The 16,877-nt window shown below is 34.2% G+C and overlaps 1 protein-coding gene across 1 annotated transcript; it reads right to left on the reverse strand.

Moving 5' to 3' along the window:
* Positions 1–12,528: 12,528 nt before the first annotated feature.
* Positions 12,529–15,297, reverse strand: LOC137718436 (uncharacterized). Its single transcript, XM_068457986.1, has 2 exons — positions 15,027–15,297; positions 12,529–13,603 (listed from the first exon to the last, which is right to left on the reverse strand). The coding sequence occupies exon 2, from the start codon at positions 13,588–13,590 to the stop codon at positions 12,604–12,606; it is 987 nt and encodes a 328-aa protein (XP_068314087.1). The 5' UTR covers positions 13,591–13,603; positions 15,027–15,297; the 3' UTR covers positions 12,529–12,603.
* Between the last annotated feature and the right edge of the window lie 1,580 nt (positions 15,298–16,877).

Consider the following 16,877-nt stretch of genomic DNA (forward strand, 5'->3'; position numbering starts at 1 on the left):
GGTAGGTTGAATATGCATGTTCAAGCAATCCCGATTCTATGTTTAAGCTTGAAGTTGTACCGGAGACCAATAGATTTCTTCGTTTGTTTATTGCTTATGATGCATGGATAAAAGGTTTCATGTTTTGTCGCTTAATGGTATTCATTGATGGTACTTTTATCAAGAGCAAATACAAGGGCACACTTCTATCTTGCTATGCAAAAAATGGGAACGACGATGAGTTAATACTTTCTGACTTTACATTCAATATTATCTTCTTTTTTTTTTTTTATTGCATTTTTGCTGTGCAAAAACTTTTCATAAATAGTCAAAGCACAGTTTTACGAAATCCATGATATTTATACTAGTAGTTCTATCACAATTTGATTAGTAGTTGACAATTGACTTTATTTATTTCTTTTTATTGTGTATATATATTTGATTTTATTATTAAATAATGGAAAAAGAGTTGCAGATATACTTCAAACAAAGTTTGAGAAGTAATTTAATTGGAGTTTCAGAAGTAGTTTAAATTTTGACAGTACATTTTTCTTTTTGTTATGCAGAGATTTTTGAGGTTGCTTATACTATTGTTGATTCAGAAACAATAGCAAATTGGAGATGGTTCTTATTATTTGGTTTATTAAGGGCTCAAGATAGGGTGATCATGCTTATGTTAGATAGACATAATGGTATTTTGAAGAGTGTTGCAGAATTCTTTCTAGAGTCTCCACATTCATTTTGTATTGTTCATTTGAAACAAAATGTCAGTACTTTATTTCCAAAGGTGGCTAGTGAGGGACTAAAGAAGAAAACGATGAACCTTTTAGCAAATTGTGCGTATGCTTGTACTCCATTTGATTTTTGATGATTGCATCGTGGAATTCAGGATATCGAGCAAGGGCATGTGAAGAATTTTTTGTCTAATTTGCCAAAATAGAACTATGCTATTGTCCATTTCATGGTAAAAGATAGGGATCAATGAGCAATGCACTTTCAAAATCTTTTAACATCATGGTGTTGAATAGTTGTTGTATGCCATTTATGGATCTTTTTTAAGATATTAGAGTTCGGCTAATGATTAGTATGGCTGAGAAGAGGATATTTGGTCAAACTATTCACACAATTTTGTGTCCACAAAAAGAAAATGAGATGAAGTAGTTGTTGAATGAGGGCATGAATTGGAAGATTAGTCGTTCTGATGCGGATGTTTTTGAAGTTAGGATGGAATGAAATCGGTTTGTTGTTTGTTTGGACGATAGGACATGTTATCGTGTGCAATGGCAGCATAATTGTTTTCCATGTTCTCATGCATTCCAAGTGTTGCAACATGATAGCCGTGATGTATTTGAGTATGTTAATGATTACTGGAAGGCAAGCTTTTATCGGAAAACATATCAGTTTGTGATGCATCCATTTTCAAATTTGGATAAACAGTTTGTTGATACTATTATAAATTGTGTGAGGCATCCAATTACGAAGATTCTGGCTAGAAGAACAAAGAAAAGTAGGAATAAATCTACTAGTGAAATTAGTGGGACTAAGAAGACCGTCACTTGTAGCAAGTGTGGATGTTCAGGACATAACAAGGTTTCATGTAAAGTTGTTATACAAGATGATTGATCTTTTGAGAGATGAGAGTTTATTGGTGATATGTAACAGATTTTCGTTTTGAAGATTGTTTATTTTTGTTTTGAATTGATGTTTTTGAGGACGTAATTCTAGATTTAGAACTTTGTTCAATTATTTCTAGTTTTTACGAAACAGTGTATTGAGTTTGATAAACAGCTAATACATACCCAAGTTTATGGCTTTGTGGTTTCAATATATGTTTACTATTTCGTTTAGTTTTGAAATTAGTTGATAGTTATGTACAATGACTTTAACTTTATATAAACTCACAGTATGTAATAGGAGGTTTATTTGATTTTGATGAAACAGATTTTTCAATTTTAATAAATAGTTGTTTTTCTTACGAAATCGTGTTGCTAGTTTCATCAATAGTTGTTATGTTTTAGCCATTTTTGTTGTCCAACATACATTTTTAAAAAGAAAACTGAATGAAACTTTAGATTATTATATGTATATGAACCCACATGAACACTAAAATTGAAAATAACATTAAGACTTAGTCACAACCCCTTTTCTTTTTTCAAAAGTCCACCTTAGCTTGATATTATTAAACTAATTAACTAGCTGATGATTCAAGCATGACGCTAACTAATGATTATGACTCATTTATTTTCCAAATGTACATCTATAAAGTATATTTTTGTATTTGATCAAACCGTTGAGATACAATTTTCAAACTTAGTCATGGAATGTTTTAGTTGGCATGTCATTTTTTGACGTCGAGATACCTTACTAAAAACTTAATCACTGATAAAATGAATGCCTTACTTAAAAAAAAAACAAAGAGATCAATGCGCATATTGGCATCTTATCGAACTATCGATAATTATTTTCCATATTGATCTATTGATACTTCTTATCATCATGTTAAGATGAACTATCAATAATTATTTCCATATTGATCTATTGATACTTCTTATCATCATGTTATATAGTAAGTTACGTGACATGTTATGACTATTGGATGATAAACTTAATCACTAATAAATAGTTGTTCTTTTTTTTACGAAATAGTGTCGATAATTTCAAAAATAGTTGCCTATGGATGTACAAATAGTGGTACTTATTTTTAGAAAGAAAAAAAGGCAATATTTATGGCTTTAACATCTTATTAATGTTATTTTGCTATATAATTTTTTCAGCATACATTTACACAAAGCAAACTGCATGAAAGTTTAGATTATGAAATATATGTGAAACCACATTAAAACTAAACTTGTAGAATTTTTAATATATGTGAAACCACGTTAAAACTAAACTTGTAGAATTTGTGATATATGTGAAACCACATTAAAACTAAGTTGTACTTTTAAGAAGTACATGCACATCAGAATTACATATTATCCATATTATGAATTTTGATTATAATGTCCAATGCTTGTGAGTCTCTGTGAAATTTCAATAAATGCTTTTTGTTCCTTTGTCTAGCTGAATTCATGGTTCATCAAATTGGTGAAATATCTTTGCATGCCTTTTTGACTTGGTAATCTTTGATACGTCCTTGAACTTTCTGGTTGTTTGAGAGTTGATCAATGAAGCTTATCATGTATATCCTGCAATCTGACCTGAATTTACAAATATATTCAAGTTGTGAATGATTATGAAGATTGAAGAAAAATGAAGCTTGTTATCGATATGCTGGAAGAAAAAAAAAAAAAAAAAAAAAAAAAAAAAAAAACATACTTTTTCTGGATCTATATGAAATTTTTACATTATTTCTTAAATTGCAGAAAGCACAAAGTGTATATAGAAGTAGAATTGTTGTTATAATTTCTGCCTTTTTCTCGAATACTTCTTCCTTGTCAAACGTGGGTTCTATCAATTTGCTCTCTTGTACTTGTTGTGTATAGTGAATGACAAATATCCCACAATCCAACCTGCATTTTTTAGTTCAACTATAAGTATGACAAATGAATACATCACTTGATAGTATTAGATGACAGATAATGATGTCATTTATATTTGAAGTTAGAGTAACCCTATATGTTATAAAGTTTGTACTTACGAGTCTTCTCGTTGTTGTGCGCAAATCTTGTAGCTTTCAATATCTATTGTTAAGGTGTTGTCACTCTTGAAGTCTTGTATATTGTTTGGATCTTGTCTCGCTCCAAAAAAGAAAGAAATGGAATGTTTTGTATGAAACAACTTGTTGTCATTTGAAATTTAGTACATAAACTGGATTATTTAAGGTTTTGTTCTTACCACTTGCAAAGCATGGTCAAAATATTGGTCTCTACCTCCTTCAATCCTTGGTAGTTTTGAATTGTAATGAGTCATTGTTCGTTTTTTAATGTCCTAAACTATCAATGTGAAGTGGAAGTAGTGTTTCATCGGGATGAATACTTTGCTAACCTTGTCCACATTTTCTTCCAATATTGTCTTCAAACGTTGGTCAAGGTATTCGTCATCACTCTTTGGTCTTTGTATCTCCATGTCATTCTGTTTGAATACAAAGAAATATTATATTAAACAAATGGACAATAGTTGTCTAGACACTATTTATGAAAACAAAAACCAAAATAGGTACACTATTTATGACAGTGGTCAAGTAACTAGGGTATTGTTTATGAAATTGGACTAAACACTGGGGCACTATTTATGAAAGTTCACTAAGAACTTGAACTGTTTATGAAACTGGACGAACAACTAGGCATTATTCATTAAAATGCACTAAGAACTAGTCACTAAGTAGAAACTTAAAACAAGAAAAATACATTGTTTATGAAAATGAACTAATTGTTATACTATATATATTAAATCATAGAACCACATATTTGTAGAAAAATTATTTTTGGTACTTACAAAGATGTAGGAAGAAAGATAGAGATTTTGTTCCTTGCCCTCTTCCATTTCATTTTCTAACATGATGTAGAAAAAAACATCAATTAATTTCGCGTCAATTGTTCCATCAACAAACAATGACGTCAAATCACTTCTCAGCATAACAAGCTTAGTGGCCATGCTCTATATCTTCGACATCAACCAAAAGTAGTCCATGTGTAAGAAATAAAACAAAAAAAACATTATACGTATTTATGCAGTACATAATTTTAAATGTTATAAACAAAAAAATTTGTCAATAATGTAAACTTACAGTTGACATTGTCTGTAGTACTCCTTGATTTTTTTTCTTTTATCTCTTGGTTCAACAACTTGTATGCCCTTGTACTTGAAGGGCATTTACTTTTTGTCTCCCCTTTTGTTATATTCTTAGTTGCCTTCTTTTTAGGTTTCTTCTCTGGTTCTTCAATGATAGCCTTCAAATCGGATTTCACACAAGCCTTAAGAGGTAATTCACCTTTTGTTTCAACTTTTGCGGTTTGAACTTGTATTGCTTCAACTTTTATCTTCAAAGGTGATTCACCTTTAGGGTTCTCCTCCTCCTTCTCTTTTTCATTGATGGGGTAAGGTTTGTTTTTGTGATTGTATGACTGATGGACTCTCACTGTCACTTACTGCAAACTTGTATTTAATCTTTTTTTTTTTTTTAGGTCGACCATATTCGAATCTTGAATCAAGATTCTATTTGCGATCATTCTTGGCACGTACATTTCGAACCAATGTTCTCTAAAACCATGTCAATCGGAGTCTGAAGCTGAGGCAGAGAAGTAGAGTGCTCAATGTCAACCGCATTAAATGCAAAGCACTACCTCATATATTATATTTTTTATTTAATATACTTTTTATAAATATATATATATTTTACGTTTACCAACTCACTTTGAAATACGAGATGAATATAGGGCTCGTCTTTTCCTTTGTCTCAGTGACAGATTGTTTTCCTTCATTGACAATAGTCTGAACATGCTCCACTATTGGTATAATTAGTTCTATTGTCAGTGTTTTTTCAACTTCCATTTCAACCACATTTGACATTGGTTCCACTGTTGATGTCTTTATATGAACTTGTATTTCAGCCGCATGTGGTACTGGTGACGATTCTTTCTTATCTTTCAAGGTGTCTGGAAGTCCTTGTGGAGAAGCACTCAAATATGGAATTTGTGAAGGTTCCATTTCAACCACCTTTGATTGAGCTTCTTGTAACTTCTTTTTCAAGCTCCCAATCTGTTTCAAATGGTCATTAATCTTCAGAGTATTTGCAGTGGTCTTTGTCTGCATCTTTAACATTTCGACATTAAGTGCATTGCTATTCTTCTAATTAATCTCTACTTTTTTTTAGAAGCTTTTCAACTTCATTGTTCAACATTTTGATCATCTGGCCGAGTATCAAGCATTCTCTGTTTGATGCATCCATTGTATGCGCCATCATTTCCCTAAAGGTTATATACCTTTTCTCAGCAATGCTTCTAGCTTTCTTGAACTCATTAAACAACTCTTCACTTATAAATGTATCCATGCCAATGATGTATTTTTTGGACAATAGTGTTGAGCTTGATCATTTCCTCACCAAAGAGTTTGTCGAATTCTGTTTGGGCTTCATTGATGCTAATATTCTCTGTTCATCAGTTTGCTCCTTATGCTTGTTCACATTCTGATCATTTCCTTCATCGTTGTTGATGACATTCTGATCAAGCCCAATTATGTTCTCCATGTTTTGTCCTTCTTCAATTTCATAATGAACCTCATCAATTTTGGCATCAGTTGTCTTGCATTTATTTGCTCTCATTTAATGCCTTTTTGCCTTTGAAATTTGTCTTTTCGATTGAGCAGAATGAATTTCAAAACAAGCCTGCACACAATAACATTTCATATTTTGTTAATTTTCACAAAATGTCCAACATTTGTTTCTGGAAATTAAGCACACTGTTTATGAAATACACATTATTTATGAAATTAAACAACACTATTTATGAAATGTACACATTATTTATGATAATAACCAACATTGTTTATGAAATATACACACTATTTATGAAATTAACTAAGACTGTTTATGAAGTAGGCACTCTATTTATGATACTACAACATAATTACTCAAATTATTTATGAACAAACACATAATAAGCCACGATTATTTATAGAAGAGTATAAAAGACACATTGAATGAACCATTTTTTTGTAGAATCGGTTAATTGTTTATAAATGTTATTTGGTCATATATGATAGTTTTTTGTTTGGAGATTGTTTTGTACTTGTTGTGGTATGTCTTCTCTGTTTGATTCATCTTCTTAAGTATCAAGCTACTTTCTTTTATTTGCTTTCTTTTTTTTGTCGTCGTTTCTCTGTAGATTCTTCATGTGGTTGTTGAGAAGAAATGGCATCCTTAATCTGCAAATAGTCACATTAGATAGGTGTCATTGCATATGATAAGTAATTATTTTTGTGTTGAAAAATACTGTTTTCAAAGTGAAATATATTGATTATTGGTAATCACCTTTATTTTTTCCATTGGGATATCCTTGATTGCTTTATGGATCATGCTTGTGTCCCATCTTATGAACGCCGGAATCAAATCATGTTTTCTCGTCATTCTATTGTCTCCACTAGATTTGTGTGAAGACATATTTAGTACCATATGAATTAAGTAACTGATGTTAGTTTGTGCAAAACTTTGTAAGAAACAATTCATGTTATTTTTATTAATTATGTTGGTTACTTACCAAAACAAAGATGGTGCATCCATTAGTGGTTGGTTCTTCTCCTTCCTCCTTCTTTTTTTTATTTGTTTTTCCAAGCATCTTGAATAAATAGCCCTTTACTCATTTGTCCCAATTGTACTTGTTTATCTTCTGCAAGTTCGTACAGATTTTCAGGAAACTCTAGGTGACGTAGATTCCAGAGTTTGAACTTTTGACGTCCAAATTTGAACTTTTGGGTTATTGGGTTGTAGCAATTAATGATTTTGATCAAGTCCATATCGAACTTCCCCTTCCTTTCTGACATAATCAAAGTCTCATCCATGTACATCTTCAGTAGACTCCAAAATGGCGTTTTTGCTAGTTCATTACAGATGTGTTGATGTCATTGTAACATAGGGTTGTAGACTTTTTATTGCTTCTGCAAACCCGACCATGTTGCATCTGTACTAGAGGTATCCCTTCTTCTATTTAGCTTCTTTTTTCTTCGTTTTACCCTTCTTTGCAGGTTTTTTCGTTGTTTTCATCTTCAACAATGAAAATTGTTAGGACATTATTTATTGAACTATAAGAAGAAAAAAAATGCATGTTATTTATGAAACTAGGGTTGGTTCGGTATGGGATACCATACCGAAACTAGTATCCCGAATCCCGAATCCCAAACCAAAATTTTTCGGGATGGGAATTTGAAGACCAATCCCGAACCAAATTTTCGGGAATCCCAAATTTCGGGAATCCCGAAATATTTTCGGGATGTTGGGACAAATCGGGAATCCCAAATTAAAATATGAAATTATGAATTGTTCTTCAAATATATAATTCAAGAACACATTCATGACCTAAGAATTTCATTTCATTCACACTACCATTTAATTGAACACTGGCATGCCTGACTGTTTTTATCATAGTCAAAATCAAATTAATTAAACCATTTTTGCAATATGTTGAGAGACAAAAGAATCAAGCCTTCTGAAATCATCAGCCATGGCAGCAACAATAATAAAATCCACATGAATATCAAACAGAACATGAAAAATATGCAAGGTGTAGGGCATTCCAGGTAGCAGAGCATGAATTAGAAATTACTAGCATCAATTATAAAAGAATAATATATATATATATAATAATTAATATTATATATTTTCGGTTCGGTATGGGATTCCCGAAATATCGAGAAGCCAATCCCGAATCCCATACCGAAATTTTGGGATCGGTTCGGGATAGCATCCCGAAAATTTCGGGAATTTCGGTTTGGGAAATTTTTGGTTTGGGATCGGGATTTTTTCGGTTCGGTTCGGGATTTTTGGGAATTTTTTCCACCCCTATATGCAACTATACTAAATAGACTCACTCTATTTTATGTAATGTACCAAACTAAACCCCATTGGAAAAAACTACACACAAATGGCAGAAAGTAACCCAAAAAAATGATAGAACTCACAGTATTTATGAAATATGTCAAACTATTTATGAAGTATCCCACAAAATTTATGGATATAAAACAATATAACCCACACTGTTTCTGAATTATGCCACACTATTTATAAGGAAAGGGAGCAAAACAAAACAAAATCAACCTACATTGTTTATGAAAGGGATCAAAACAAAAACCAAATCAATCGACATTATTTATGAAATGGAGCAAAATGAATATTAGTCCAAAATAGCCGCCAATATTTATGAGAGATAACAATTAAGAACTGTTTATGGATATACCCACACTGTTTATGTGGAAATGGATCAAAACTGAAAATTATTTCTGGAATTTAAGCGTAATAACCTAACTACTTTGTAAAATAGATGAAAAATAACCCCCGATTTTTATGAGATCTAACAAAATATACACTATTTATTGATCTAAAACAATATTGCTCAAACTAACTGTGGATTTGAGGCAAAAATAACACACAATATTGCTTGAACTATCCTAAACTTAAACATGAAATTGAAAAATAGTAATGAACACACAGAATTTCAGTTTCGAATATAATTGATTAGTTATCAAAATGCAATTTCTAATTTAAAATTGATAGATTATATGGAATCAAGAACATGCAAACAATGATTTTAGTTTAGTACCTTTTGTTTGGAGGCAACTTGTTGCTCCTCTGGAGCTTGTTGCTCAATATGAAGTTGTTGATCGTTGGGAACTTGTTGTTCGGTCGGAATTTGTTGTTCTCAGCAGGTTCTTATGGATTTTGGTTTGAAATTTGGAGTTTGAAGTTGGAATTGGGTTTTGCAGAAAGGAATATGAATTGTAGGGGTGGTTGGTGCAATTAATGGCGGTGGAGTGGTGGATTGAATGTAGTAACCGTTATTTTTGTAACGAGCTTGGGTTATTTCCGTCAAGGTCATTTTTGGGACAATAAATGTTATGCAGGTTGGGCCTTTAGTTGAGCCCATGTTTTTCTTTTTTAAGGGACCGAGTTATGTCCTTATGATTAAAACTTAAGTCCTTTTTATTAAATAATAGTTTAGGGTGGTTTTTCATTAAATAAAAATTAGCCCAAGTCCTTTTCATTAAATGCTCCGTTTTTTATTTCCTCCCATGCACTTTCATATTTAATCTTATATATTGTTTTCGATTCATTTAATTCAATTCGATAAACATAAATAAAGAGCATAAAAGATGTGTGTTGAAAAAGAAAAAAGACGTGTGACTATTATTGCCCAACAATAACTGCGTAGTAAATAGAAAATATGTAGTAGCCATTTTTGTATTGTTAAATTTGGTAAGTCGACTTGTACTTTGAACACATAAATTCCCCAAAAATAGGAAGGTCAATTCACATTACACTTTTACATTTGGGAGAAAATTTTTGTGTTTTCTCTTGACATCACCGGTAGATGAGTTTAAATTTCGAGATTTGTATAGTAGATAGACACAAATCTTAAAATTTAAACTCATCCAACGGTAATAAATAGAGTGATAAGCATTATCACCACTTGAGAATGGTCAGCAAAAACGCACCCTTTATTTTTATCAATAGCATCTTTGCATCTTTGTCAGTTTGTTGGGAAACGAATTCATTAGTTATCCTTTTTTCTTTAAATAAGTAGAATTAGGATTAGAGTTCATTACAGATTTAGAATATCGTTTGGTGATTAAGTAACGTAATTCTTTTGAGTATATTTTTAATGGGAATAAGAAAAAAAGGTAGGTAAATTATGAGGGAGGAATAAATTTTTTTACTGTTAATTATTAGTTTTATATTTGTTTTTATTGCTTTCAGTGTAACACTTGTCCCTTTTATTTTTATGATTAGAAATTAATATTTACAAAAGCAATTAATAAACAAAACAAAAGTTAATTAACATGACCAAAGGGAATGGATTCAACTTATTCACAAGCAAAATCACATCCAGAAGCCATGGCAAAACAAGAGTTAGAGAAAGAGGAGAAGAACAATGGCACAAGAGAGAGACCTAACAAGAAGGAAGTGATCATCACTGTCTATGTGGAATCACCAGCATCGTCTGATTCTCGTCAGAAACCTGGTCCTGTAAGGAAGATTAACCCCAAGCCGAGCTCCGAAAAGCCTCTTCAGATTGCGAAAACACGAATCTATGATCGCCGGGCTCAACTCCTTGCTTATTCTCAAGAGCTACGAACAACTGGTGATGCTCGGAAAGTGCAATGGACTAACAACGGTTCAAAGCCTAAGCCTAGGGTAAGGTTTCATGCATATATAGATTATTTGGTAATGTTGATACACAGTTGATTTCTGGTACATTGTTGATCTCTATCGATAGTTTGTTGAAATTTGATATCGACAATATAATAGGTACTATACACTTCTCATATTAGAAATTACCAAACCTAAATATGTTTCTTTTGCAATGCTGTATTGATCATTTAGTTGATATTTGGTATCGACAATGTAGCAGATACTGTATTGTCGGCCAATCACTCTCCGTAGTAGAAATGCACACGAGTAAATAAATTATCAAACTGAAAATACATGTGTCCTTAGCAGGTGGGAAACAAAAGGTTCATAGCTCCAATAAGACACAAAAGAACAAAGAGCAGAGGGAGATATCAACGCTTAGTACCAGAAGTGGACGTATATTGTAATCCCAAATCCATCATAGGCAGGAACAAAAAGGCCATCGGATCAGAAACAAGTGCTAACTTTCTGGTAAATCTTGATTGTTTCTGCTTTCATTTCAGCAATTGAGATTTGAAAAATGATCATTTCGACACTATCGTTTATATTTCTTTTTGGTAAAAGAATTATCATTGTATATATATGTTTTTATTTGGTGTGTTTGAGCAGAGGAAGATAAGGTGTGTGCTGAGAGGAATTTCTGGTTTGCGCTGCAACAAAGGGTCCAAGGTTGCAGAGAGAAATTATCATGCTATTTGATTTAGAATTTTTAATGTTAATTTGCTTGAATGGGTCTTATGTCTTTTTACCCACTTATCCAGTTCTGTTTGTTACAGAAGTACATTTAAGATCCATCTTTTCCTCCATGCGTGGACTTTTTAAACATCTTGCCAAGTGAAAAATACTCAAAACAAGAGTAGTTACTGCAGAAAAATTCGTAGTATGCGTGTAAACAGAACACTTTTTAGCTCCTTAAATAATATAAGCCAGGTATACTAAGTGTAATAATACAATTAGTTGAAAATATTTATTTTTTCTAATCAAATGTATTATAACATATCGTGAACCGAGCCGTGTTATAGGATTTCGACTCATCACCGTGTTCCCAGCCTATTGAAAAATTTATCCTTAAAGACAAATTGAAAGTGTCATATCAATTCCATTTATTCATAGCCCCGCGGAATAATATTGATCTTGCAAGAAGTCATTTTTTGTTACAGATAAATCGCAATTTGAAAATTGTGAATAAACTTTTTTCTTTAATTTTAACGAGTTACTTTTGCACTATGATTTGCAGGTAATTGGGAAATCAAATTGCGTAGGGGCCCCTAAAACAGAGGGTCCAAAATAAAGGAGCGGTCCTAAAAAACCCACATGGTGATTCACAACAGGAAATACATTATTCCTCCAGAAGCTGTACACCAGCAATAATTAAAATTGGCAAAAGAATCAGCACAGTAAGTCACTGAATTCAGAATTTAACAGAAGATAGTACACAAGCACAATTTTTAGCCCTGTTGAATGACAAAGAATGACCAATCAATACAACCTACGAGGCAAATTGAGCACGAAACTGCACTAAAATATCCAGGGTTTACGCCCTGCCATCTGCTTTTCCTACGACCTGCTGATCACAATAACCTGTCACTAATCACTGTGTGCAATTCGGTCACGCAGAAGCAATGATACGAAACCACAGAGGTGGGGTTCAACTGCCTAAGATTCCAATGAAAAATGACAATAGTTCTAACGCGTACCATAACAAGGTGCATCAATGAGGCGAATGCATTCAAACAAACAATCGCAAAAGTAGAATGCAGTCTTCCCCAACTTTAGGGCAATTTTGATCATAAGAATCGTCCAGGTTCTCTAATTCTACGCTGCACACCCCCACCTCTAAGCCCGCCAAGACTTCGTACCACTCCCCTGCCTCGAACAGAACCACGTCGAGATGCAAAGGCAGAATTAGAAAGCGGAGCACGGGAAAAATCATTGTCATCCAAAAAATCATTGTTCCTTCGAATCATGCGTCGTGAGAAGAGACCACCAATATCAAACGAACGAAATCCAAAATCATCTGAGTCGCTGTCTTCATCTAGCTCCGAATCAGAATCACTGTAAATGCCGTCAGGGTTTGGCTCCAGCACATAATCCCCCATGATCACTGCCCCCGGAGTAGATGACACTATTGTGCTGATAACATCACTTCGCTCTCTCTCAGACTCAAGCTTCCTCCATTTTTCTTGAAGTAAGGGATCCACTTCTCGGGGTCGTGCCAATGGGTGCTTTGCCTTAACATGTTTTCTGAGCTGTTTATAAGTTCCAGCAAATGAGCAATTTTCCTGCAAGCATGTTCTCTTCTTGGCATCAAAATATTGTCGTGCTGGTTCCACCACTGTCCAACCCTTCACTTGCCCCCGACATAGCGGGCATAAAAGCTCTGGTACATCTGTCTTCTCCTCGGGCTCCCCTTGAGTTGAACTGAAACCTAAATTATACATTGGTCCATTGACTCCATTCCATGGTCGAGAATTTTCAATTGAACACACTTTTGTGTACGCTTTCTTGTATTGTTCGAGACAGTTTGAAAAGCGACGGCCAGTGGCACACATATATGGGCGACATCCCTTATTATAAGAGGAACAAAGGAGGAGAACAGCATTGTGAGGGAACTCCATGCAGACTGAACAAGTCACATCTTCCCAATCTTTCTTCTCCACTGCTTTGTGAGGTTTCTTTTTTGAATGTACATCTTTAAGAACCTTTAATGGATGCTGTATCTTCTTTACAGCTCGGGAGTCATGTTTACATTGCAACTTGTTAACTTTGCCCATTTACAAACACAACCTGAAATTCATCAAGAGAAAGAGAGGGAAAGGGAAAGAACATTATTCTTACAAATCTTCGGCATTCTAAGAATAACAGATGAGTAAACAAACTAGGTTGCTTGGCATACATCTCATGCAAATCAAAACGCATGTGCAAATTGACAAACCACAGTTCATCATTTTATTTAGCAGGTAATATTGAGACATTCAACAATAACCAGATTACAGAAGAAGTGAGCAAAACCTCCATGAATAAAAGGGAGGGGGTTATTTAAAAGAAATAAAGACCTGGCTGGCCTCGCTTCATAAACTTAGGAAAACAAAAAAATATCAACAAATTCATGGAGATCCGACACAATGTCCAATGACTGCCATAATCAAATTTAGAAGCTATCATATTGTTAAAGGGAACTCACTCTGTCAGTCTCTGCATAGGAAATATAAGTGCATACCAATAGCTTGTGCTTATCTTACTAGAATATAATAACGTAGGGAAAAGTCAATAATACGAGCACAATCTCACTTCTTTTTATCGGTACAAGTTAAAATGACCATCTGAAGCATACGTACCAGGGCCGACAAAACAATGAAGTAATAGTAAAAAGAAAATTAGGATTCAGGATTAGAAATAATCTAAAATTCTAAATACATGGGTCAGTTTAAAGTTGCAAGAGACTATAATTTGACCATTAAGAAACCCTTTCAGAGATTAGGCACTACAAAAATTAAAAACATCTCCTATGTTTTCACTTCTGCAATTTATAGCCTTTTCTGGGTTAAAATTGATTATATACCGGCATCAAAACTAAAATGACTGCCCAGAAGTATTCAAGAGATACCATACTTAATAATCATGAAACATCGTATCTTAATACTTTTAAGCCCCTAATTTCGGATAAATACGGAGATTAGAGATTTAAACTGAGGTACAGCACCAGGAGTACATCACAGAGAACTACATTTCTGCAGTACCCAACCTGAAAAGATTACATCTTTTTTTACTGAATTGTTCTAAACTAAGCACTAATTCGAATAATAAACACTTCCAAAAATGTGGGAAAAGGGCGAAAAATTCATGCATTCATCTCCTTTCAGGATCAAAATGTCACAAAGATAAATCAGCAGTTTAATTACTTACTGAACAAAAGCTAAAAAAAAACCCTAATTTGGCTGGCCAAAAACCTCATCTCTACAGTTTATGCAATCTGAGATGGACTGTACGGGTCCTTCAGAATCAGATTGTACGGACGAAACCATGAACGAACAGTGAAAATTTGAAAATGCAAATCTACATGTAACACTACGTACGCGTTCACATATGAGAAAATGGGTTCGTCGCAACGATCGAGACAAAGCAAACGGGAAGAGTAAAACCCTAGAAAATGAAATCGAAGAGAGGCGCCAAATTTGAGATCGGCGGAGAAATGGGGTTCGGCCAGTACCTGGGAAGCGGCAGAGAGGAAAACACGCGGCGGAGATTACGGCGAGAGAGGGGGGGAGGTGGGGAGGAGAGCGGGGGGAGAGTTTTGGATTGGTGGGAATGGGGAAGCGGAGAGAGTGAGGTGGAGTGAGAGAAAGGTCCGATCTTGGAGGGTCACGTGGGAGGAAAGAGGGAGTTGGGTGGGGTGCGGAAACTGTAAAAAGTGCAGTTTTTATGGCTCGCGGCTTTTAATATTATCCGATCGATGGCGTTGGTGGTGCACCATAATGTTGCCATCTGCATCATCACAGATGATGATGACGACGACGATGAAGACGGAGGCTTTTTGTTGGGCTCAAATGAAAATAATTTGGGCTTACAAAGCTTGCGGTTTTGAGTGAGTACATTTTCATTATGTACTGAGCCCAGTTTAAACTCAAGGTGTGATATTCACACAATTTTTTTACTTCTTACACATTTTTTTGTTAATTTTTGTCTTTTGATTTTCTTCAATACATCCAATCTGATGGTCGAAAATTAAAAAAGTGTGTGGAAAGTAAAAAGGGTGTGTGGATAGCACACCCTTACTACTTATACTGGTCTAACTAATTGTGAGGCTTAGCCTACTCCTCCACCCACCCCTTTAAAGAACTTCCATCTGTCTCAAATCCCCTAGGAGATAGTGGATTAAATCTCCTCCCTCCCTCCAAAACTCCTCCACCCCATTCAAATCCACTAGGCTATAGGGGAACCTAGTTGCTCACCTAGGCTAAAACCGACTAGCCTAGCCCCTAGGCCAAAACTGACCAGCCTAGCCCCTAGGCCTTGTGACGCAAGGCTGACATCAGTTACAACTAAAAAATTATAAAAAATTTGGCTGACATCAGCTACAACTAAAAATTCTAAAAAAAATAAAAAAATAAAAAAAAAATTGTGTAAATTATAGTTTGCCCCTCAGGTTTACGTCCAATTACAATCTCATACAATATATTTAAAACATTTCAATCACATACATTACTTATCATTTCATTTCAATATCATACATTCCGTTAGAAAGTCTGTTAAATTAACCGTTAAGTAATAACGTGGCAAAATTAAGTCTAGATTTGTGCTGACATGGTTGCTAACTTATAAAATAAATAATTAATAAAAGATGAATTAATAAAAAAATAATTTTTTTTTCTATAATTAAAAACTTAAAATAAAATAAACAAAAGTTGGAGTTCATCTATTTCCTTTCCCCGTCCGACGCTTGTAGTTATTCCTCTCCCCCGTACCAACATCGCCACCTTCATCCCTTCCTTCAGCCACCGCAAGCAATCGAATCTCAACTCTCTTGCTCTGAAATTCGCATATCTCCTCCAGTTTTCCGCCGCAAGAATTCAGCTTCTGCAACAACCTGCAAGAACCCATCTGGCTTTTCTCTCTCTCCAACTGACTTCAAGGACAGACAAAGAGTGGTACCATCCCCCATCTTTTCATTTTCTAAAAAAAACCCCTACACCCCAAAAATGATTGGCAAATGAGCAAACCTAGGAGCCTGCAATCACCAACCCTCTGCAACTGCAGGTGTTTCCCTCCCTTCCCTTTATATGTCCTTCATTTTTCTTAAAACCCAGATTGTTAAAATCTCAAATTTTGCCTAATTTGAATGTCGTTCGTGTTTTTTCTGATGTTCTGGGATCTGGGTTTTCTGTGCATTGCTTTAATTTTGCATCTTTTATTTTTTATTTTTGGATTTCAATTAACAAATGAATAAATTTGAGGGTTTCTGCTCGGCGATCGTGATCAACTTCGCTCTCAACGAGCTAAGCAATCCCAGCGCCTCCATCGCTGCCAATGACGTCGTACAATCCAGTGGACCACAATGGCC

This window comes from Pyrus communis, chromosome 15 (genome assembly GCF_963583255.1).
Source record: "Pyrus communis chromosome 15, drPyrComm1.1, whole genome shotgun sequence".
Lineage (NCBI taxonomy): Eukaryota > Viridiplantae > Streptophyta > Magnoliopsida > Rosales > Rosaceae > Pyrus > Pyrus communis.

Bases quoted from the DNA above. Each gene is read 5' to 3' on its own strand.
- LOC137718436 (XM_068457986.1), bottom strand. From the start codon at position 13,590: ATGGGCAAAGTTAACAAGTTGCAATGTAAACATGACTCCCGAGCTGTA.